The sequence below is a fragment of the Labrus bergylta genome, chromosome 21, assembly GCF_963930695.1.
Source record: "Labrus bergylta chromosome 21, fLabBer1.1, whole genome shotgun sequence".
Taxonomy (NCBI): Eukaryota; Metazoa; Chordata; class Actinopteri; order Labriformes; family Labridae; genus Labrus; species Labrus bergylta.
In genome coordinates this window covers 4,473,695-4,500,012 of record NC_089215.1, presented here as the reverse complement: position 1 = coordinate 4,500,012, position 26,318 = coordinate 4,473,695, and the positions used below count along the sequence as shown (strand labels likewise).

The 26,318-nt window shown below is 41.3% G+C and overlaps 1 protein-coding gene across 10 annotated transcripts in view; it reads right to left on the bottom strand.

The window, feature by feature from the left end:
* Positions 1 to 26,318, bottom strand: part of tanc2b (tetratricopeptide repeat, ankyrin repeat and coiled-coil containing 2b) — a 169,125-nt gene that overhangs the window by 109,290 nt on the left and 33,517 nt on the right. For all 10 annotated transcript variants that reach the window (XM_065949866.1, XM_020630813.3, XM_065949869.1 and 7 more), the window contains exon 3: positions 15,956 to 16,061. In XM_065949866.1, coding sequence (XP_065805938.1) covers positions 15,956 to 16,022 — 67 coding nt within the window. In that variant the 5' untranslated portion in view covers positions 16,023 to 16,061. The remainder of the gene's footprint in view (positions 1 to 15,955; positions 16,062 to 26,318) is intronic.

Below are 26,318 nucleotides of genomic sequence, written 5' to 3'. Positions count from 1 at the left end.
ACTACCATATCAGCATTGGCTAATGGAGCTACTGTGAATGTTATATGGCGATTAATTAACCATTTATTGCCACAACTGTTACCATCAATCTGAGCTACATAGTTAGCCTAATTCCTAGCTAGCTAGCTTTTATTTAGTCCCCCATATCAACTGTAGGAAAAAAATTTTGACTAGTAAGCTAACTTCCATTAAATTAAGCTTGCTGCCATCAAATGTCGTACAGTTAGCTAGCTTGGTTAGCATTCTGTCTATCTAGCTAGCTCTTAGGGCTAGTTGTCAAAGACGAACAATCATGATCTAGCAGACAGAGTTTTCAGAATCTACAAAATAATTTCTTAGCAAATAAAGTGAAATGTCTTAAGTATATCACATTAAAAAACCTGATACAGAATCTGCTTGAAACAGTCAGTCCTGTGCGGCTATGAAGCTAACGTTAGATGGAGTACAGATCTGTCGAGAGTTTCAGTTTCAGCAGAAGTTCAACAAATTATCAAACATGTTCTCAATTACTATTAAACATAACAATATGTAGTATTATTTAGGAATGTCAGGCTAAAGTAATATCTTCCAAATTTGTGCTACATTGTTAGCCTGTATTTTAAGCTGGCTGCGTTAGCCAGGTTTGCAAAGAATGTAACTCTACTGATTGATATCTGATGGATTCATTTAGAGCTAAGAACAATGTATGATTTACCTCCAAGCGCCATAAAAAAGGCTGTTTTATGCTCTATTGAACAAAAAAATCATGAAGGCTGGTTTGGCAATTTTTTCAATATTGATTTTGAATCACTGAAATAATATTTTGTTCCTTTCAGCCTTGGCGTGTCTCTTACTGTAGTACCAGAGTGAAGACAAGAAAAGCAGATTGATGCATCACGATCTAAGTGTATTCTCCTGAGTTCACATTCACAACATCAGGTCTCAAATTGCCTCTTCACTTTAGTCTATTTTAGTCGTACAGAAGAGACCTGAAGTCCATGAGCTCTTTTATGGATGAGGATCACACCAACATAGGCGACATCTTTAGAGCTCCAATATCACAGAAAAATAATACACCAGGGCACACGATGCCCACCAGGGAGTTAACGCTGAAACATGCCTTTGTGAAGATTCATGAATCTATCTTGTATGTTCGGATGCAGAGAGGGGGGTTCTGGGTAACAGTAATGGTGCATTGAGGAGCCTGATTTATATCTTCAACATCTCCAGTGCATCTCAGGTGTATCTGCTATCCTGTGCAACAAACAGGGAGGAATGTACCACAGGATACAACAAGGCTTACCAGGCACCGTATGATCACACTACCTAGATGTAACACTAGCAATGGTGCAGGAAGAGCATTTTTCAGAAAATTATTAAAAAGAATGACTGTAAGTCTGAGTAATTACCTCCTCAAAGTGACCTTTTTGTTCCTTTTCATTTCTAAAGCCTTTTAAAGGATTTAGAATTCATTAAATCGAGTGGAAATTTAGCATGAAGCAGCACAAACTAATTACAGTACATTTGGGATAATTAAAATGATCATTTTAATTATCCTAAATTTACCACTTTTGTAGTGTTATGGCACAGTTCAAATCAGACTTCTTGAAAAGGTCCGTCAAAAATGATTCACTCATGGTCTTTCCTTAAGTTTAACTTAACAAGGTTAGAAAAGTTGACAGTGACATGTAGGAGAGAAAACTGAGCAAACTTCAGCGCATGGTCATAGAGGTTTAAGACACCGTTAGCCGAAATGTTTCTTCCAACAATTTTTGATCCGTAGAGATACATAGATTTAGATAAACACATTTATTGTGTGTATCAAACACTTGTGGAAAAGATTTATAATGAAGAAAAGATGGTCCCTTAACTGGAAAGTAACTGCACATGAACGTGTTTCACCACTCGACACTCTGGAGATTGATGATGCTTGTTGTAATCCATATAGCGCCCTCTGCTGGTGACAGAGAACTGCTAGTGTAATACAATGGAACCATGATTAGATGCTTCTTGACTGTTGAAACTAGAGGGTCTTTTAGAAATATCTGCGCATGTCTGCGATAAAATTAGCGGATACCGATAGTCACTGGATATGCTAATATCGGGCGATATTATCGGGTGGCTGATAAATCGGTCGGGCTCTAAATAAGACTCATCATTTCTGTTTCTTCATTTGAATAGGTAAATACAGTTTTCCTCTAGTTTTAAGTTTCTAAACATCCAAAGGACGTATCCTCTGACTAGATATTTGAAACACGTTACAAATCAAGCAATCAATCAAAGCCCCACAAATGGCCTCTCCATTAATACAGTATGTTTAAGGACTAGCGCTTGCATGACCATAAAACACTCATCGTCATTATCCCTGCTAAGTCTCCTACTAAGACAGGACTCCATATCTAGGTCACAGTAGCAGCAAGTGCTAAATATCAGTCACACTTCAGCCGTGAACACGTCCCTTTAATCAAGCTGTCAACATTAACATCGAGTAGGCAGCAGCGTTGACACATTTCCAGGAGGATGCAACAAACGCTCACACATTACAAGCTGATTGTTGTACAACTTCCTGCCCACAGCTGGTGTGAAAGACCATAAGACCAAAAAGAATCTGCAAGGAAATCAAGAAGAGGAAAAAGGCCATAGAGGGATGGCAGGAAAGGGAGCCACAGGAAGGGAAATGCACACATCGAGACGGAGAGAGCCGGAGTGAGACTTCCCACTATTGACGTTGTGATCAGAGAGCGGAGGAGAGGTTAGACCGAGCTTCTTTACCCACGCATCACGCTGCCCACTCCCTACTGCTAGAACTGGAGCGTACGGTTCCTTTCTACAAAAGAGCTGCACAGTCACGGACTCCTGTGCTGTCGGCCTCCATTGAAATGTCACAGTGCCTCCACGCAGAAGGCGAAATTACTCGGGACATTGTGGGAACAGCCGTCAAACCAGCGGCAATGTGAGTGTCACTGGGATATTCAAGACCCCCCGCTGTGGGCAGTCCTGAGGCTGCAGGAACAAGTCTCACATGTACTGTACTGATTCCAGACCTGATTCAGGATCCACAGTTTCCCCGTGTCATTCAAAGCAGAACATTTGAACACAAGGAGGCAGACCGATGGCTCGACACACCGAGACATGACTCACGCCATCTTTTACACATCAGACTGTACTACAGCAAAAAAAAAAAAGCACAAGAGAATGTGCTTCACCGTGATTATTGCCATGATGGCAATACAAAAAGAACAAAGTGAAGATGAGCACCCTTGGCAGCAGTGAGTACCGGTTGTTACAGCAAAGACTGCACTTCACAGTATTTTTATCCCCAGCAATTCAAATAAATGTATATGGTCTTTAAAGTAAAAACCTAGAGGTATTTTTTCACAGCAAACGTTTGCCTAGTAACAGAAGTAAGGTTTTGCTGGCAGCGCCCATTTTCTTAGTCTTTTTTTTTCAAGATTTATTTGTTTATTGGCAGTGGATAGAGTCGGATATCAGGGAGAAAAAGTGGGGGATGACATGCGGGAAAGGTGCCACAGGTCGGAATTGAACCCATGCCGCCCACCCACTTGGAGGATTACAGCCTCCGTTCATGGGGCTCTCGCACTAACACCACTGGTGCCTATTTATAAAACCAATGATGCCCTCAGCATCAACTGCTATCGCTCGCATCGCTCTCAGTTGAAAACAGTTAAACTGTTGTAACGACACAGCGCTCGTAAGCGTCAATTCTCCCTCACTTACCAATCAAACTCAAGAAGGGGCGGGACTACTTATATCAGCTTTGTAAACAACAATGGAGGATTACTCTTCTTTTCGAGGGGCCAGTCTCCAGGTCTAAAGCTGCCGATTATGCCATGGTACAATACGACTTGATTCAATACGTCCACGATGACAATAACGTCATTTTACTGATAATCTTCGGTAGTTGAACATTTTATAATGACACATCACTATCACTTTGTAACCAACCAACACAATGTGCTCCTGAAAATATAAAGTTCAGGACTAATGTATTTGCTGACTGCAATTTGGTGTCAGTTTCACCTCTAATCATGTTTTACCTTTTCACTTTTTTTTTTACCGCTGTCCGACGTTAACCCGCCGTCTTCTTCTGTGCCCAATTATCGTCTCATTCATGTCACTGTGCCACCCTGAGACATTAAATTCATCTTTACGTGAGACCAAAATGACTCAAGAAACGTCAGTAATGCCGACCTGTGAATTTTAACATCGTTGATTTTACTTGCCGCAGCTTTGTGTTAAAAATATGACTGAAGATTAGTTTGTTTTTTTCTTCTGTAATTCTCAAATCTATCGGTTATTAAAATACCAGAGCTTGAAAACATGGTGCCGAAAAAGTATCAAAAAGTATTTTGACAACCTCAGAGTATATGGAACTTTAAATAAATCCCTCCATTAGCAGAAATATGATTGAGAGTTAGTTCACTTTTTAATATCTTAAATAGATTTCTATCACCCTGTGTTAACCAAGCTTCGAGACAGGATCCCAGAAGAGGTTTTCCGACTGTCACATCTTGAGCCTGGAGGACTTAAAAGGCGGTTTTTCGGCAGAGTCACATGGTCGGCTGTGACAGGAGCGGTATGTGCATCAAGTGGCACCACTGAACCGTAATGATGGACCCATAAGTGCCTCCCACTCTCCACGAGATAGAAGAGTGCCTCCACTGACACTTCGGGCCCGTCGTCTCTCAGCCCCCGACCCTCTCAGCAAGCGCGTCTGAAATGTCTTTGACCTTCAGTCCTGTTTCGTTTTTGCCACAGCTTTGTTACCATGGTTGCAGGGTGACAGGGCTACAGGTGCCCGTTGATGAGGTTGGCAGCTCAGGGGTGGCCGTGTTGCCCACCAGATTGACACTGGTCATATTGTGTGTGACCTCCTGTTTGTGTTGTTCTGGGAGAAGGCGGATGAGGAAGTGATGAGGTCTTTACACGGATGGCCCTTCAAGTCAGCACTCGTGAAACCTTCAAACAGCAACACCACGCACTTTAGCAGACTTTATAAATGATAATGAGCTTTCGAGACGGAGAGGGAAATATACAAGATAATCCTCAGTGGGGGAAAAGACCGACTGAAGAGCTGAGAACAAACACTTCCTGACAGTTCTGTGAAGATTACATTTCCAGTTCTGATGAAGAAAACAAACTCTCGACTCTTAACAAAAAGAAAGAACATTTGGGTAGAGTATGGATTCAATTATATAAAATGCTCTGGTTTCTTTTTGTAGTAAATTAGTTGTCTGTGCTCTATTAACCAATGACCTTTCAGCAAGCTTTGGTGTGAGCAGTAAATACAGCCCTCATACAACTTTAGAGCAATGGCAGGAAGGACACGATCAGTTGTGATAGCAGTCGCTTCTATCGACTGTAATATAATGAGGATTTTTTTCTCTCATCTGGATCAAAGTGCAGCCAACAATCTGTTCGAGACTTGGGGCACCGATAGCGTAGTGGCTGGTGCGCTTGCCCCATGTACAGAGGCTGTGGTCCTCCAAAGCATTCTAATTGGACTATAACCAATGCAGCGCACAGAAAAGAAGTCTTGGCTGAAGTCGTTTATGGCTAACTGGAGGCTACATCAAAAGCCAAAGAAGTTGGCCACTGTTGCCAAAGATGACCTGGACCTATCAGACCAACCATCTCATAAATAAATGGAAAAAGGCTGAGTGACATGTGGCATTGAAGCTCGAGGAGGTCGTAGACATCAGGCTGTTGTCCTTAGTAACTAAAGGTCAAAGCTCCCCCCTGACAGCTGTGCACCATATTGATCCATGGATCCATTGTCTGGTCTACAGTCTGTGTTTATGCAGCAGCTTAATGTGCACATTTCAAAAGGAATTAAGACGTACAGAGATATCTAATGCTCAGTGGGAGATAAAATGAGTCCACATGATTAATCCTGGCTCCGGCAGAAGGATACAAAAGAAGTGATAAAACAAACCTGACCCGAATACAAATCAAGAAGAAATTATTATTCGACGGACAGAGTCACTATTTTGATGTTTGATAACCTGGTAAAGCTTTGAATGGGAGGATGATGTGTTTTTTCCTTCTGTTTATCTTAGTGTATCTTTCTCTTGTTTTCTGGTGAATCTGGAATCATTTTTAACTAAATTAAAAAATGTCCCCGGAAGACGGACGAAAATCTTTGTTTCCAGTTTTTCCAGAAAATGAAAGGTGTGTTTATGTGAGTGAATATACATCTAGGAACGTGTTGGTGTGTGTATCCATATTCAAATTGTTTGCTAATGTTTTAATTGTATGTTTTAAAGTATTTCAAAGATGGGTCTGGGTCGTGTTTAGGTAAGGAGTTAGGGTGCAGCAGTAGGAGTCTCAGATTGGAGCTCCACTTCACAGGCCTTCAAAAAATTAGATTCCCGCCCCCCACACTTTTCTGACACTAAGTTTCATTTAATTGAGGAATCACAAGGCAGACGTATGAATAATGAATATAATTGTTAGTTCCAGATCTGGAATAGAGACTCAGTCATTTCCGACTGTTTTCAGAATTAAGCACTTGACAAAAACACGATCTGTAATTATTATCTGATGCTACAAACTGAGCCACTTTAACATTTGTAATCTGAAGAGAATGGGGAAAACGAAGGCTTAATATGTTATTATCGCTCTGCAGGAGAACAGTGTTCCTGCATGTTACCAAAACCTGCTCCACTGAATTCCCTCCATTCATTTTTTTTTTGTGCCCTGGATCCATTAACACAGGAAGGAAGGGACCATTCTGTGGAGCAGTAGGTGCCAATCTGTCGCTCGGTGGAGATCAGCCAGACTCAGCTCATGTTAAGCTGCTGCTGCTCCTCCTGCAGCCTCTTTCATCTACATGATCGGGGGAATGATTAATAACCATGCAGTAAAAAGCAGTCGCTAATGTCCACTGGATATCCCAAAGCTCGCTTTGCAATATATATGTAAATGTGCAACGCCTGCATATGCATGTGTTGGATACTTTTCCATTTTATTGAATAGATTTTAAAGTGCACTCACAGCTGAAAGGATAACATTATTTATAAAAACATAAGTAAACATAAATACATGATGAATGGTATGTGCAAGTGTGGTATGCAAATGTTCCTATAACTTGATCTGGGAGTAACTGAGGGATTTTTTTTTTAATCAGCGTCTAAAGAGAGTTCAACTGAGTCAGCGTTGCGAGCACCATGTCAGGCATGTCCGGGAAAAGTGATGAACCAACGATAACATGCAGTGCAAGATATGTGGTTTTAAACTTGCATATCGTAGACATTCTACTTCCTTTGTCACCACATGCACTGAAAGAACAAGGAGAAACCAGCAGAGGCAGACAACGGGAACGCATCATTTGCAAACCCTGTTAGTGGAGAACATTAGCCTGCTAATAATCAAAGTGGCATCTGGAGATATGCTCCCATTACGTTTTGTGCAGAAGGAGAAGGCATCAGCGAGGAGATGGCACTTGTTGAGTCAGAGTACAAGCCCACCAACACGGCGAACAACAGATACCAGAGTGGTAGAGATGTATGAGGAAAGCTCAGCAGGATTGATGTCTGATTTGCAAAGTGTCGATTAAGTGGCTGATACTCGAGACTCGTTCTCAGACTGATGTTACAATCTCTCGTCTTTCCATGTAGAACTCAGATTTAAAGACAGCTGTCCTACAGACACTCAGTACTGATGAGCTACACACTGCAGAAAACATAGTAGATGACATCACAGCAGTTACTAAGGAGTCGGTCAGAGAGGTGACGAGTCCACGTCTGAAGAGAATATATAATTTGCCAATAATTGTTGATATTTCCATAAAGTCATGAGAATACTCGACAACACAAAGTTTACTTCTTTTTCATTATCACAAAATACAACAACTACATAATCTTTATATATACTCGGGTTGGAGATCTTTGGATAAGGTCATGTTAAGATGTTGCTTTGGCCACAACAAAAGTCTCCCCATTTTCATTTAGATTTTTCCCTTAACTTCCATTTTTTTCCATCTTAATTTACAAAATTGGGTTTAGGGTGGCAGAATGACCACAAAGCAATCATAAAAAATGTCACCCATGCACGAGGCGCAGTCTTGAAAATGTCAAAGTAGAAGCATCTTTAGCTTTGTGTTAAAGTTTGAATTTGGCACATATTTAATTCACTCATTTTGAATATCACTGAATGAAACAAGGAGGAATGTAACCACAGATTAACCCTTACCGTGCAATATTTATATAACTCTGATGTTCTATTCTACAGCTTTAATAATAAGATAACTACAGTGCAGGGATTATGCACCTAAAATCTATTTGTATCGCGTATCTAAAAGTCACTGCCGCAAGATCAATCCACATTTTTTACACGAGTGGATTCGCGCAGTGCAGGTGGACTTATCTGCATGTTTTAGATTGGCAGTGCACTGAATTAGGTCTGGCTGTTTTGTCACTCCTCGTGCCTTCGAGCTCCAAGCATGTTTGCTGATCTGATGATCTTTAATTAGATTTCTGCACCACTGTGGAAAATTAGCCATCAATTAGAGTGCTGTGATTAGGGGGACCAATTTGATTCCTGTCAGGCACCTGCTGCCTTCAGACTCGTCGACTTACGGGAAACGCTCCTTGCCTGACTAAAGGGCGGAATGAGGCTGCTTCTTTTGCTGTAAAACAACAGTACAAAACTGTACAGTCATTCTACAGTACAGGCCGGTCTACCTTTTACTGAACTGAAAAAGGGATTTTTTTTTTAGTGAGCATCCCTTTGTTTGTGAATGCGTCTAACTCACTAGACTGGGTAAAAACGATCGCCTTCTCAAAAACACAGAGAGCAATTTGAATCAATGAAATGAGCTGTAAAACCATGCATCTTACACGTAACTCAGTGCATCAATAGAACAAAGACAGACAGCTTTGGGATGAGTGTATTTTGTACGTCGAGGTAGTTTCTTTCACACCTAAACTGTTTGCTTTGGTTCAGTGAAACACTACTGCATATGCCTGTTTAGAGATACTCTAATACATGCCTGCCAGAGGACATCAACCACAGTATTCAACCAAGTGCTGAACTTAGAACCTGAAGCTTTCTATAATAAAACAAGTATTAAAGCATGTCAAAGGATTAGCATATAGCGTCCAATGAGGAAACACTTAATTGAAAAAGTCAAGATCGTTGGCCCCTATGAGTTTGAAAAATACTTTCAAATCAAAAATTAGCATTTTCATTTTCAGAGCACAGATGTGGCAAGGAGGCATCTTCAAATGCAATTCGAAGTCAGTGGAGAGCCATAAATCCTGTTTTTTCTTCTTTGGTCCTTTCGAGTCAACTGAGCTCTGTCTCCATTTGGCTGGTGACAGATTAGAGCTGTCAATCGAACTCAAGTGCAGAATAAATAACTGGAGTTAGTCCACTTCCTCACCGGACTCACTCAGAAAAAATTACAGCCCTGACTGCACTGAAGTGTAGCTTTTGATTTATGCATGACTCATCAATTAAGAGCTAAATTAGTTAAATTCACTGACCTTGAACTGGTATGAAAGTGACTTCCTGATCTGTGTGAGCAATGTAGTCTTTCCTTATATCGCAGGTGTGGTAACCTTTAGCATGTATGCTTATTCCCCAAAATAAATGTAATGCAACAAGTCAAAAGCTGGGAACACAAAGTGCTATCAAAAGGTATAAAATGCCATGAAAGACAGTTCTATCGATAGATGAAGAGTCTCTGGACTCATCAAAACCGCGATTGTCTACTTCAATCCAACCTTAGAATCTGTTCCGCTGTGGACTGCACAGCTCTTCCATCCAATCCCTTCAGCACAGTCCCTTGTTCCAAATGTGCAATATGTTAGCGCCTGTCACAGGGGTATTTTGGCTTTATCTTTGTCCAACGGGAGAGGTTGAGGCACGTTGTCCATCTTTATACAGTACATGATTGAAAAAAGTGCCAAAGCTTTGAAAATACCTGACGGATCTTCAGTCACGTTTTTAACCAAAAGCTGCTGAGAATGAAAGCGAGCGCAAAGACGCACTAATACATTGGCAACATTGAAGTTGCCAATGTATTAGTGCGTCTTTGCTGTTTGCGATACTGACTTTCCATGTTTGCAATTTAGACAGTGAACACGGGTTTGCTTGCAATGTTTGCTTATGAAAAACAAGAAAATACCCAAATTTTGGTGCCTAGTACCTTTGTTGTTGTGGTAACAAAACATCAATATCGTTTGTCTTTTACTAGAATCCCTTTAAAGTTTAAATTATGCTGTCATGACAGCCCTAGTCTGGACTGTAATGATGTTCATTATCAGTTGTGTTTTCATGACCTCTTTGAGAAGACCAGAGGTCAAATAAAGAAGGAAATACTTCACATAATTACGCTGTTAGCTGTTAGCTTTGGTGTTGTATTCCATCTGTTGGAGAGTAACGCTTCATCTTTTAATCCAAATGAATTTAAATGAGCATGTGCGAGTGTGTGCAAACTGCATCTGGTCCATTCAGCTGCCACGCTCCAGCCCATCTCTCTCAGTGCTTATTAGTCATGCAATGTCTCTCTCTGTCCAGACACCCCAACCTTTCAACCCCATTTCTCATTTTCCAATCAGCCAACGCCATAAACTGTAATTGCAGTGTCAGGCAGTTGACTTTGTTTCAAGACCAGACAAAATGATGGGAGCGGGAAGGAGAGAGTGCTCCACATTTTACCCACAGAAATGAAAAGAATTCTTGAGCTATACAGTTGAAAGCGATGTAATGTCTGAGTCCATGAGGGGACATTTTTCCCTTTCCATTCACGTTTTGCTTTCCAGACGGTTCTTCTTGTAAATGAAACCGCTGGAGGCAACAGTAACAGTCGACCACTATGTCAGAGAAAAATAATCGTACATATGGGTGCAGGATGAAGTCTGATTTTTGTCTTGAAGAGAAGCATCAGAGCAGATCTGATATCTGCCAAGCTGCTGTAACTTAAATTTGTCCTTTTTGTTCAAACAGCCTGAATCTCAGGGTGAACGATTATGCACACTCCCAAAGTGAACGTTCACTTCAGAACTTTAAAGGCATGGGATTAATTGCAGGGTGGTCGGACTGAGAGGAATGTGAACAAGGTACAGACTGACTCAAATATTAATGATAGTGTCTGAGAACAGAAACACGATATTCTTTCTCCCAAATACATAAGACGCAACATAATGCACATGACTACTTACAGCTGCAAAAAAAAACTGTCCAATCAATGAGCTGCAAGTTAATATCAGGCTCAATACAAGAAGTGTACAAATAGTAGTCTTGGCTTCACCCATTAGATTTAATACCCAATTGTTTATGCCCTAAGTGTGGCATGTTCATTTCAATCCCCTTCAATCAAATTGGCCATATTTGGACGAGAGGTTGGATAATCATTGGTAGGTCACTATCATGTTTGACAGCAACATGTTAACCAATCGTAGCCATACCCTTTAAGTATTCCCTGCTCTACTTTACCTCATTAATAGAAAGACGTCTGATCCAACCTTCACAACAGGGTCCTAAGTCTCTGACTAGACTCTTCTCCTCTGTCGCCCCCCGGTGGTGGAATGAACTTCCAAACTCCATTCGATCTGCAGAGTCCATCTGCACCTTTAAGAAAAAGCTAAAGACCCAGCTCTTTATGAATACTTACTAACTTAATGATGATGGTCTCCATATTATTAATGATGATGATGGTAATGACGATGGTTTTTGTTTGATAACGATGACTTATAAGATGGTTTCTATACTGATTAGAGCTCTCAAGAACTGCCCTCAATGTTGTGCTTTGCCTCTGGTCACTTCCTGTCAGCACCTGTGTGTCCAATCAGACTCAAAGCTGATCGTTTGCTCTTACTGACATTGTTCCCTTTTTTCTAGATCCTTGCTTGTGTTGTACTTACTCTCTGATGTACGTCGCTTTGGATAAAAGCGTCTGCTAAGTGAATTGTAGAATATTATTTACGATACTGACTTCATGCCATAATTAAGAAGACTTGAAGCTAGCAATCTGAGAACCTGTCAGCTAATGTCTGACAACAACACAGCTTTTGGGAATGACCATCAAACTTTCTTGGGCTCCGATACAGGCAGAGGTTAGCAATACATTATTTCTTAATTTTTTTTTAAATTTTGAATGGTACCCAGTATTTGCCATAACACAGTTAATGGAATTGGTATTGGGAGGGAGGGACTGATATCAGAAAATCTTTGTTATAAATAAATACTGTATCTTTTTTGGCATCTGACCAATGAACCAAACTAAAAATGTGAAAATCTGACTCCAATGGTGAACAAAAAACTTAAAAGCCGTGTCTAAGCAGCCTAATATATCTTTACAAATAGGAGAGGACATATAAGTTTCACAGTTCCTGAGATAGAACACCTTATCCCCCCGAGTGTGTTAAGACAGTGAGTCATCCAACTCAGCCTCATTGCTATCGGAGCCGCTAATCTGTGTTATTCAATTTTAAAAAATGTCACTCAACAGCTTAGTTACCCAGGGCTCCGACAATTTCTTCACTGCAGATCAAGAGGACATCTGTTGTCTTCAGATTAGCGGATTTATTCCGCCACGAGGGCCGTGGCATTCCTCAAGCCAGAATCCCACTTTAAAGTGCATCAAACACAAGAGGACGATCATCTCATGTCACAATCTCACATCTCGAGTCAAGCTCAATTACAGCAGCCGGTGCATCAGCACTATATACTGTGTAAGGGCTGTTATAAGAGTGCTACTGCTCCGACCACAGTAGAAGGCATGATACAGCTCATGAGCGCCCCCTGTCTGTCACAAGAAGATAAATCAGACCCCCAGATGTCCTTGGAAAAGCTTGGAAAACAGCCAAGTGAGAAAACATCTGGGGCTCTAGTATTTCTTGTTTCCGCTCTCTGGAAAATGTTTAATAAGTGTAAATTTCGTCTTTAATAGAGGTTATAAGCGGCAGTGTGTCTGTGTACTCGAGTGTGCACTTTTATGTCCTGAATCTGTATGAAACTGCAGGATACAGATGTTACAGCCAGATTGTAAGATCAGCACTCTGGGAGGAGAGGATTCCCTTCACATTGACGGATACAAAGAAAGACACTGGAGGATACTGGAGTCATGTGCTGCTGCTTGGTTTTCCACTTCACTTCACACGTCAATACACAAACACAGTTAAGGTTTTGTTAGCAGCAAGCTCACTTCAGCTTTGAAGCCTCACAGTGCAGGACGTTGTCATTTAAGTGGAGAAGCAAGAAATGTGTTCACTATTTCGAAATAGCAGAAGTCTCAGCATGTTTTGAAAGACACATTTTTGATCATGAAAGGTGGTATACTGTATGTTAAATTCAGAATATCACAGCAATAATCTAATATTCACTATATAACTAAAACGTGAAGTTATAACTTCCTGAAAAGAGAGTGAAGTCAAACTCCCTCTGGATTTGTTGTTCTCAGCTCTATGTTTAAATGGAATAGACAGAACTTCCTTCAGCTTGTGCATGTTTCCCTCTGAGGCTCAAACATGTTTCATACACGTTTGTATTTTCCAGTTGAACCCATCCTTCTCTAACCCTGAGCCTTGCACCACATGGGGGTAGAGAGACGGCCCCGTCCACTCAGGGACGCTCAGTCTAGGGTCGTATTAATGTGTCATCACAACAGTACAACTGAGGGGTGAATCAACAGACTTTCCAAACTGGACAATATACCAACTATTCTCAACAGGTGGGTCGGGACCCAAAAGTGGGTCTCAAACAGACCGTCAAGCCCTTTTTCAAACGTGAGGGTTTTGTTCAGTTTTTTGTTTCTGTCAGATGTTTTTGCACCGTCTAAAGTACGAAACAATCGACTGCAAACTGCAAAAACTGCACAATTTTTCATGAAATCGATCTGATTGGATGAAAATATCAACATTTGAGTTGCGATTTTTCAGGGAGGAGTTGGTGATGGGTCCTGAGACTAGACGGGTTGAGGACCACTGATGTAGAGCACCTTGAGTTTCTTTCAGGCAACTTTTCACACCATTAAATTAATTACCAGTATTCACCAGTAGTCAAATTACCAGTATTAATATGCCAAGGCCAAACAAACTACTAGCCTTTATTTTTCTCTAAACACATCCACTTAAGAGGTTTAGTCAAGAGAAGAGATGGGGACATAACATACTGTGGGACTTTTCACGCTTTGCAAAATGAATTTATTTGATCAAGTGAAGTGGGTGGCTGGACCAAAGCCCTTAGAAGGCACATTTTTTCACACCATAAAAAAAAGACCCTATCCTGAGGAGACAGTGCTGCACTGGCTTTGGCAATAAGCGGAAACTTATTAGATTCAAATGAGAGCGACTGTACTGTACAAAATGAACACTCAGCTCTCCCAAGTGTTGCTTTTGGCGGGGATTATCCTACACATCAAAGACCCTGTTCCTCTAAGTGAGAGTTTGAGACGTATTGAGTGACAGTAATGCAAGTGTAGGAACAAAAGGTTCCACCGAGGACCTCAAGGTAACACGGCGGCTGTGATTTAATAGTTATTTCACCTGAATGTGGGGGTAGAGGGGGCATGAGGATTAGTCTGTGAACCACACAGAGAAATGGTTTTGATCTGGAAGTCGCTGCTGAGACGTCTGCACAGGAGGTTTTTAAGGACATTTTTATAGCACATGATGTGAAAATCAGTACTTGATGATGTCTATTATAGCAGATAACAAGTAAGAACAACGTGACAAAGCATGAATTTCAAGACAAGCCAAGCAAATATTGCAGGAATCCCCTGCTTTGAAGAACAATCATATAATAGTATAACTGTAGCACTCGAATAAGCATCACATATCACATGGATGGATAAAACAAGTCAAAGTTTTTACTCATATTGATTTTGACCCATTATGAGTCTTCCTCCTCAGGTGCTGTTCCATCAATTTACACTTTAAAGGAAGAACGTGCAACTTTTTGATCCAGTAGATGTCGCCCTTGAGCACGAGCATGAACCCAAAACAAACCGCTGTTTGGCCACACCTCCGCTATTCTGAAGCCTCCGCTCTCCTCCAGCGGCACACCTCTAAACCCCTCTCCACTCATGTTCACACACAGAAGTTATGGATTAGAACGCACCATAATTAATCACCATTAAGCGCGAGACAAAATTGTCCTTTGCTCGAGCTGCAATTGCTTGTGGCCTGCATTGTTGTGTTAGCGCTCTTTACTTAGCTCCTAATTCACATCGCATGTATATTGACCGAGGTTTAAACACACTTATATGATATCCAAAAAAACAGTGAGTATGTTATTTTTCTTTTCTCTAGTCCTTGACTGAAACAGCTTTTATACACAAGGCCGTCCCGTCCATGTAAACATGATGTTAACACAGCTCCAACAACAACACAGCTGACGGGACTCGAGCTTCTCGCTCATTGCAGACAGTCATGACTCAGAGGATATACTTCATTTCTGCTGTTTGTATGTGTAACATGTTGCACATTCTTCCTTTAAGTTTTTATTTATCACTGAAGTATAAAGTCTCCCGACAGCTGGCTATCACACACCTATAAATAGTTATTCTAGATTATCTCTATTTTCCAAAGCTGAATGAATGAACAAGCACCATGCTGTGTCTGAGCTAGTCATCTCCCGCTGTGAGATGCATGCGCGAACAACCAAGTCAGGCAGATTTCAGGGGCAGCCTGTCTGTAATGTTCAGGAGTGCATGTGTGGAAAACAACTTAAGTTTCCAGTGTCTAGAAAAATACAGGTCCTCACAACAGGAGGTAAATCTATCCAAGCAGCAGAACTAATGAGCTGGTTTGGATCTATTTTAAGCAGAGAGCAGCTTTCAAGAGGACGTTATCAGTCAGTTTTTCATAAACCGAAATACATTTCATCTTGTGTTCTGCATGTTGATGCTTCCTAAAATAGACCCACAGAAACAAGTGAGTGACCACCTTCTGTGCGCTGACAGGCAGATGCGTCATTGTTTGTGGCTGGCATCCGAAGACAAACTCACCGCTGCTGCGACTCTTGCGGTTGGCCTTCCCTCCCGTCAGCAACATCTTCAAGCTGTTCCTAAACATGACTGCAGCAGATGCCCCTGGACCAGACTACACAGAAATCTGTTTTGGGGGGGGAAGAGAAGACGATAAATATTAATAATTCTGGGACCACTTGCAGCGTGACCAACTGTCTGCTGAGAGATCGAGCGACAGAAATCAGCTGTTAAAAAAAGCATTATTAGGATGATGAGAGCTTCGCAACAAAGCTGGATCGTCGAGATGGAGGAGAAGGAGACGTTTTGAAGAAGTTAGCGGCAGAAGTTTGGTAGAAGTTTGGGAGTAAACACTCATTCTAAACATCTGTACAGTACATCAACATGCACAAACGCAAAGTCATGACTACAGGTAAGAAATTAAAAGTGCTTTTACTACAACTTCTGCAAAACAAAATGATATCAAGGTGACCCCTGTGCTCAAATAACTGGTGACCTTTTCAACCATGTGTACCTGTTCTCAAACTCATGGCAGCAAACTCCAACACAACCACAGTATGGACCATAAATGATCTTTATCGTGCTCAACAACAATTAACCGTTGACCTTGAAGAAGCGATATTTGACAAAAACAACCCTTAGATTAATGATCCACACACCCGTTCCTCATGAGTTCAAAAAATAAGTTTCCGTATCAATAATTTTAGATGGCAAAACGATGTTCTACACGAGGTGTGGGTTTGGATTTCTGTACCAAAAAATGAGGTACACCATCAACAGATTAAAAGACTGACTGTCTTCATTTCTCGACAGCAGCTTGCAGTATCTCACTAATTCCTCCCCCAGAGTGCCCCCCCCCCATTCAAACAGGCGCCCATATCTCTGCTGTGAGAGGTAAAAAGCGTGGCAGCAGATGTTCCCCATTAGGTGGGAGTGACTCAGCAAAGCCCCACAGACGAGCTCCAGCTGAGAAGCCTGCTTCGAACCCAAACAATTAAAAAAAAAAAAAAAAAAATCTCAAAGAGGAGGAACATGGAAAAGCTCTCTAAAAGCCCTCCTCTCCCCCCCTCCCCACAACAACACGCTAAACCGATGTTTTTCACAATCCCCCCCCCCGACCTTTTAGAGACGTCTAACAGGCTTCCAGGATCATAACACTACAGACAATGACGATGATGAAACAAGAGGACATGACATGGTAGTATGATGCAATGAAAGTGAACCAAAGGACAACTGTTTTTCATCTGTATTCAATTATTCACATTTTTATTCTTTTTATTCTGGGATTTTCAAGAGTGTTTTCGAATGAATAGTTATGATTTAAGCCGTCATGGAGCAGCTGGAAAACACCTGACAGAAGTGTTGTAGTACTTGAAATCAGTCTGGGTCTCTTCTAGAAGTCAAAAGCATTTTTAAGCATTTTTCTCGGACTGGGCGGATTCCAGATTTTAAATCAAGAACACCACTGGCTATTTTTCCATGTCATTACTGTGATTAGAAGGAAAACTCCTCTTTCTAAAACAACAAAGAACCTCAATTCATTTGTAATTTCATTTTTTCCCCATGTTACGTCCAACCTTTCCCGTGTTACGGTCTAAGTGAGTGATATGTCTGCTGCACACAAGTTGATGATTTTTCATTGATATTTGGTCCTGGTCTTGTCTTGGTCTAGCCCTGCCTTGGTCTTGGGTCTTGGGTCTTGGGTCTTGGTCTTGACTCCCAGTAGCGCCAAGATCGAAAAGCAGCACTGACACATACCATGGCACATGGAATTGCCACTTCGGAAACAGCGGCATACCACACTATATGTCACAGCACATGGAAGTGCCGGTTCACGAGCAGCTGCAGTTAATGTCGTAAAGCACGCCCACTAGTAATAATGTATATGAGTCATGGTGGTGGAAGATTGCCGATTCTGGAGTAAAATATGAGTGGTACACGGCGGAAATAAAACAGTTTTTATGAATAATTTATACATTTTTTTGTTGGCATTTCTGCTGAACAGAAACAGGAAATGTTGTGAAGAGAGAGAGTTGGGGACAACGTTCAGTAAAAGGTCCGAGGGTTAGGGTTGGATATGAACCCACGGCCGCTCAGACGAGGACTAAAGCCTCTGCACATGGGGTTTGAGACATAACCGCTAGGCCATGGGCGCCCCAGAATAATTCATCAAATGAATACTGCTTTGATAAAACAAGCTGTTGCCAATGGAAATTGAATCCACACCTGTTGACTCGCGCCACAATCAAGCTGATTTTGAAGTCAAATCTTGGCATTAGTCATCTCTTCATCGCAACACAGCCACTCAAATAAATCAAGTTACTACTTTAGGACCCTTCAGAGTGTAGAATAAGCTGTACAGAAGAGAGCACAAGCAGAATAACAACAACGTTTCATATACAGTAGACAATTTCAGTCCAATTTAACAACCCCTTTAAAATCAATGAGGAGAAATGATTGCTGGGCGTCGGTGACAGTGACGGAGCATCATCATGTCTCTTATGATTGTCCATCTAATAACACATCTGACAGCAGTTACCATTCCACTCCCCAGTCAATAAAAGTGCCTGTTAATGTCCCCATCAAGGTGAATGCAAATGAAGCCAACGGCCGTTTTTTAGTTTTTGATCTTTTCTCGTAGGTTTAAAGCTACCAGTTCAATTTCTATCACGGAGGCTCGCAATCCCATTGTGCATAAAAAAAAACGTCTCTGATTCAGAGCGATCACTGACATTACATTTGAACATTTTTTTGACCTCGTTTTCCCAAACAGTGCAGCCGTTCAGTCTTTGTGACAGGTCGGCCTAAATAAGAAATGAGCCCGACGTGAATCAGTGGATCCTCGAGGAAAAAGCCGACACTCTCCGCGATAACTTTGGTCCAAAATTGTGATGCAACCAACCGTCCTCTGGTAAAGTAACACGAGACCCTGAGAGTATCTGAAAGTGCATAAAGAGGCTCCTTCTGGCCGTCTATTATAAACGTGTTATCAGCATCTGATACAATTGTCTCGGTAAATGAGCTGCGGCTCTGAGTTAACTGATGCTACAGGCAAATTCTCTAACAAAAGAGCTGCCTCTTTTCGAATTGAGGGACTTTCTTTTTTTTTTTTTTTTTTACCATTTTCCTTGACTACCTGTGACACAAAGGGCAGACAATTTAGGGCAATGTTTTATAATCATTGAACAAAGCAGCATCCTGGAAGTTTGTGTCTCGCTGGTGATATATCATCTTGCAAACACTAAAAGGTTAATTTCCAACTTTGTTACCATGCCACAAACCCCGGCAGGCGCCTTGCCCTATGTGTCTGCTCCTTCTGTTTTATTGTTTTGTAAGAAGGGTACGTTTGGGGATGTTTATTCCTCTGTTATTCCACTGGGCTTTCACTCTTGCACAAAACCTAAAAAAAAAAAAAACTCTGCTGGGTCGTATAGCATCCCATTGGCCCATTAAGCGTTAAGTACCACGGTGACAGGAATAAATAACTTACTCTAAAATAATAAACAAGCTGCTATTTATTCTTCTTGGACTAAATACAAAACGATTGAAAATCATGAGGCTAATGGAGAAGTCAATCTTCATAATGCGTCGACTACTTGCTGCTTAAACCATTTATTCCAACAATCATAGTAAATTAATTTTGGCTTTTCTTGACTTCATTACCTTTTATTTGAAGGTCGTAGCGCCAGTCAAATTCAATTAGATATTCAGGCACCGGAAAAAATAACATAATAATCCTTCTTATTTACAGAAATAATTAATGCTGCTTAATGATGGAGGGACGGATGTGATTCTTTCAGCCACAGGAGGGGAGATGAAAGTTGCACTAAAAAGCCGCAGTGCTAGTTCAAAGTGGCTAAGCAGATCCCCTTTATTCACAGTTTTAATCACAATCAACAAAGACTGAAGTTTATTTCTCTGACAGCAAATGACCGGGAGAAGTGACAAACGAGGAGTGGCTTCATCGTGTCCTCCCCTCTGTCTGAAATCACTTCATTGGCATGAATCATCTGCCTTCCCATGGCAGGGTGTAGACAAGTGTTGAGAGAGTGTTAGGTGGCAGCGGGTCAGATATATTGGCATTCATGCTCTCATCTCCTGAGATACAACCAAGGCTGCGCCGGGGCAGCTACGCGAGTATCCGTGCAACTCACCGCAACCTCACCTCGGCATGAAATATGAGCCGGGAGCAGCTTATTATGTCTGGTCTGGTTAGAGTGCGGGCCAGAAGGCATTCTGTGATTATAATACTAAATCAGAATCTTAAAAAGCCATGACTCACTGAGCGCATATTGTAGCTCGCCACACTGAAGCTGAAAAAGAAAAAAGGGATGAAAAACAGAGCACAGTCTAGCTCGATAAATCTCTGTAAAGTGTTAAGCTAGCCGGGCAAAGCTAGAGCGGTTTTAATACCTGCCAAAGCAGAAAATAGACGAGATGTAGCTGTCTGTTCCTACAGGAGGCAATCAATGTATGAAATCTTAAGAGGACAGGATACTGAGTAGGCAAGGAAACACACACACACACACACACACACACACACACACACACACACAGAGAGACTCGCAGGTCGCCATAGAGAGACGGCCACGCACACACAAAAATGTACCCGTATGCAAAGACGAAGAAGCAGTGTGTTCATGTGAGGGTGTAAGCACACACGTCTCTTATTCCCACTCTCTCTGACCCTGTGTACCGGCCTTTGTGAAGGGAAAGCCAAGAAGCAGCATGCTCTCACAGATAATGTGCGTAAGCGGATGCAGCCCATCTCAGGCTCTTCCCACCCAGCCCGGGCACAGTCCGCTCCTCCAGTGTGTTTAAAAAAAAAAAAAAAAAAAAACCCACTTAAAGGCACATTCACCAGCCGCTTTCATCTGCTCCGGTCACCACAGAAGTGGCCCACTTGTTTGCTCGGATGAAAAAACAAAAAAAAAAAAAAAAAAAAAACACAGACGCAGCTTGGTTCATTTGTAAGCAGTGCATGGCTCACAAAAGCTGATTTAACACTCTCTGAAATATGTCTTATGAGCTCGACCTGTGTCAAAGGCTTTAAACTTGAATTTAAACTAGCTTTAGTCATTAAAATATGTAGGTTTAGCTTTAAGCCGCGCTCGGAGGATTGCTTCGTCACGGCATAATGTTGAGAATATTAGAGGATTAGGTCTCTTATGCTTCAGGCCTCCTGTAGAATGAATGAATTTTTTAATCATTAAGCCCCATCTTAATTTTTTAAACATAAAAGGGATCCGGCAGGCGGCAGGTGCAGACGCCCCCCCCCCCCCCCCCCCCCAAATAAATCAATATCAATAAAGTGTCCTTTAATGGGGCCAGAGATGGCAAAGGCCAATGTTGCAGGGCATCCAATAGGATTGATCTCATGTTACCCCCCTGGCCTTCAAATTAAAACTCATCTGAGAGGAAACCCCACGGACACAATCATAGAATTAGGGAGGACACACATGTTTCCCATGAGAGCGCTCTTCAAATGTGATTACCTCTAAAACGTTAAAGTTAAAGCAATGACGAAGGCAAAAACAGGGAGAGGTTTGAACGCCAAAAATAGAAAATAGTGCTTTTGCAAAAGGGCAATTCTTCACTCCTCGGCAATCTTTCTAGGTGGAAAATTACTGGTGACATTTCAGAGTAAAATATAATTCTTTGGTAATTCTTCTTTTTGAAAAGAAAATTATGTTCGAGGGATGAACGCAATTAACCAACTGAACCATTAATCATTGTCGACCTTGCGAGTCGTCACAAGAATAACTAATCGGTTAATTATTTATATATTTTATTAAATCAGGCACACAATGAAATGTTGTGAGTAAGATGTGACGCAGCCACTTGCCACTAGCTGGAGCTGTAGCTCCATGGTTACTGAAATACGGCCATGTTGCTCTACTACCCGGATGTAAACCAGTACAGTGGACGGTTGGCATCTTGTAGCACGGTTTGGTACTTTATTTTATCTAGAAAAGGGAGATAAGGTTGTATGCAAACGTGTCTGGTTAAATGGTCGTATAACCACTCGACCAGAGGAAGGCGTAACCTTCACAGGCTTATAGAGGATAACTAGAGAGGAGAATTGAAGGCTGGTGGTGCAAGAACTGCTAACGCTAGCTACACTTGACAGTTTACCTGCAGACTCTTTATAAGCAGTGTTGAATAAGGAACATTCATGGATCATACTGTAAATATGGCAATAACTACTCCTGCCTCTATGCACTGTTTAACCATAATTTTACTCCAAATTTGGGGATGCAAAATAATATACTGTAAGCACATCGTCGAAATCTGCCAATAAAAGGCTTCAAAATGAGACAAAGGCTTCAGCTTTAATGCGTTGTGAGTCATCGTCTAATGCCATGAACTACATACTCAAATAAAGAGATTGGCTGTATGTATCTTAAAGCATATATTGAATAGATGATGGTCTTAAACCCTCCCTGTCTCTGGAATAATTTAAAAGGCAATGAGAAAATAAGCCTGAAAAAGGCACAATGGCTAAAAGCTGCTCTCGCCACAGCTAAGAGGGTTGTATTGAGACACTGTGTGCCAATACTCTGAGTGGTTCAAAGCCCTATCAGAAACTGCCTGTCTGTAATAAAGAGTATTTATTCATGCAACCTCAGGCTAAGTAGTCTTATTTTTATCAGCGACTGTATACATTTTCAAAGGAACGTTCTTTCTTCTACATCCGCCCCAGGCCCATTACGATAGAAGTAGGTATAATATTATTTCAATATCACAATTAAGGGTACTTGATGGTCTGGAAACTAGTTTAAAAGATGATGCTATCAATCTGTATCTGCCTTAGCAAACGGCTCAAATAAGTTGGAAATCACGAGCAAATTGAATTTCCGCGAAAAGACAAAATCCCCAGTTTAAACTGTTTTTTTTAAACACTGATATTTAAAGTGTATTGGCAATTAAGGAGTGCAAGCGGCCGTGGGTTCGAATCCGACTGCGGCCTTTTATTGCATTAATTATCCACTACTCTCTCCTCTCAACATTTCTTGTCTCTCTTCAGCTGTCCTTTCTAATAAAGCAAAAAAACTTGAAAATGTATCGGTAATTTAGTTGTAGGCTTTGGTCTATTTTTGGTTGGGTTTCAAATAAGTCGGTAAAGGTTTCATCGACCAAAAAGTCTCAAATAATTGAATTAATCCTAGTAAAAGCGATTCAAAATCAAGAGTCACCCGTTTTAGAAATGAAGCTCAATGATGCTGCTCAGAGACTGATAATCCCTTAGCAGCCAAAGCACAATGAGGCATCAACGGTTTGAGAATGACAAACTGTCTCTGCCCTGAGGGACGCACGTTTCTTGGAGCAATTACAGTAAAATCTTGTGGTCTGACGTAGGAACATGAATATGATTCCTCAATCGAATAGGAGCAAAAGCAGAGGAAGCTCTTTCAGAACACGTACATGTGGAAGCAGCCGTAACTGAAGCTGAGTCATCCAGGATACATTTAGTTTTCAGTACTTGTTTTTTACAGGGTCCAGTTAGGCAGAGTGAGGTGAAGAGATTGGCAGATTCACTTTTTTATTGAAATTGATAATCCTACAAGAGCTGCATCTGAAAACTCAGAAAATATTCTCATGTAACAAAAAAAGAAAAAAGAAAAAGTGAAGCTGGAGGCCCTTATTTTCCCAGCAGTAGACACCCTGCAGCATCAGACGGGGATAAATCACTCGCCCATCTCCAGTTTGAGGATGGCCAGGGGAGCAGAGATCCATAAATCACACTGATATCAATAAGAGGAAGTGTCAGGCTCTGGCTCGCAAGGTGAGAGTTGCACAGGGCGATGCAGAAACCACTTTAGGTTGCCCGTAACAAAGTTTCCCCTCCTGCCCCCTCGGTGGGTTATTTATTAATCTAGATGAATGCCACCGCGCTCGTTGCTTTGCAGGTTGAAGGCGGCGATACCTGTATCGTGATGCACCATATGAGGAAATGATCAGTCACAGAGGGAGTCAGGGATAATCCCAGGGCGGCTCCTCAGGTTTTGATTGCTGATTTCAAAATATATCAAATTGAAAAATGCTTATTCTAGGTTTGCATCTTGAATCACATTTTTCAAGATATCTTTACTATTTTCAACTGTCAAACATTTCAGTCTCATGCATGCATCCTTAACATTATTCATAGTCATCAGTTTTAGACATTGTGTCCTTTAAATCATGGCTCTAAATACTTCCAACAACCTCAGCGGCCTAAAGCTACTCAGCAGTTTATATTAAGATTGATTTGTTATTGCAAAGGGGGAGGAAAACACATCTTAACAGTTACAGTTCCTCCCCAAAATAACCTGGAAATGTAATGATTTAAACAGCTTTGTATGTAACTGGAGGTACTGCTCAACTTTAAGCAATTTTAAAATGTTTTTCAACCAGAATGCACTCTGGGAGTTGTAGGTTATTTCTGTGTTAATGTGTTTTTGTACACAGGCTTGTGACTTGTTACTTTCATCAAAAACAAAAGCACTCCAAGTTTACGCTACCTCACAATGAAAATGTTAGATGCTTCAATCTTTTTGATTTCTATGTGTTTTTTCAAAACGTCCATTATTTTAATGGTCGACAGTAGAGAAAACACCCACATTTTTTTGTTTTTTAAATGACATCTTTTTGGCCATTTTGCCTTTATAAGACTTGACAGCTGAAGCGAGACAGGAAATGTTGGGAGAATAGAGAGAGGAGGATGACATGCAGCAATGTGTGTCAGATTTGAACCCTACAGCCTCTGTAGATGGGGCGCACGACATAACCGCTAAGCTATATGGTGCCCCAGAAAATAACAAAGTTTTAAAAGAACTACAGATCTTCCGTCATACTTTTATTCAAAGGGTGCCACAAGCAAATACAGAGAGCACTGTCATTGGCAATGTTCTGGTACCAAAAGGTTGCCAACATATTTGTACAATTAAACAGTGTGCAGGAGTGTGCTTGCTTTTTTTGGCCATTAAAAATAATAAATGACCTAATACTGGGAATTTGTGTTGTTGTGGTATGAAAGCAGGTATCAATGATTGTTAGGACACTGGTGACAACCCGACAATATGTGTGCAGATAATGAACAGGAATTTCACCAATGGTACCCAAATAACTCCTGTATTACAGTGAAGATGATTTTGTATCCTGTCACAAACTGACAGCTAGTCTCTGGTCTCCTCTCTTATTGACACAGGAGCTGTAAAGTAGACCTTATGTCAGTTCACCATCTGCTACCTCACGCCTCCAGGGTTCAATGGTAAAGAGCAAAGTCAACATTTGGCAGAGGTTTCAGGTTCACTCCAGCACCGAAATGTGAAAAGTTCACATATGATACCTCCGTCTCCTTGCTTGACGCTTGGCTAATACTGCTTACCTGACCTTTCAAAGTCATTTTACAGATGTAGGGCCAATAACTTGTGGCAGGTAAGTCTTCCTCTCTGGCCCTCTATTAGAGTCCATACTGCTGAGGGGCAAAGTTTATTCTCCAACACACGGTCACAGCCGACATATAGCCAAGTGAATTATTATCTGCTTTGGTTGTCTCATCTCCCTGTGGGGAAACAGAAGTCCTCCCACTCAGGCCAACTGGCACACAGTCACATTACCAAATCTATGCCCAGTTTGAACCAGCTCAGGCCTCTCTCACCCTCTGATTTAAATCTACTCAAAGGAAGCGACTGAAAAAACACGTCACCCTTCATCAGGGTCAGAACGGAGCCAGATGGAGGAGGACATAATTCATTGCCTTTTATCTCCCCCCCCCCCCCCCTTGTTTGTTTTATTTGATGTCTGGGCAGGAGCAAATAATGGGATGAAATACCGAACGCCATGTAGGCTCGGGTAGAAAATTCTGCTAGCCAGGTTGAGGTGCGGAATAAATCAACAAAATGCACACAAAAATTAAACATTTTTGCAGAGTAGCACTGCCACCATTTTTGTTCTGTTTTTCAGTTTATTCGCATGTTTTCTTTGTAATCTCTCTAACGACAGACAGCTAAGAAGTGCGCGTTTTGTCAGTGATTAATGAGAGCGTCTTCCAGCAGACATTAAAGACAACAAAATGCCAAGCTCCGTTTTCGATAGGATGTGAAAGTACTATTTAATGCTGCCTCCTTCTTCTTTGGTTTCTTCTTAAATAACACAAGACTGTTTGGACAAACATGACTTTGTAGCCTCTTCATGCTTTGGTACAGAGCAGGTAGATGGAGACAGATTGACAGGAAGAATCAGAATTGTGATATTAGGAGCACTGAAACCGTTCTCCTTTCACCTGAAATGTATATATGAGATTGATTAAGTCAACCCATGTTGTCCAACATTTATCAAATGTCACTTTTGAGTCTTAAACCAAAATTTAGTTTTCTCCATGACGGAGACTTGATGCAAAATC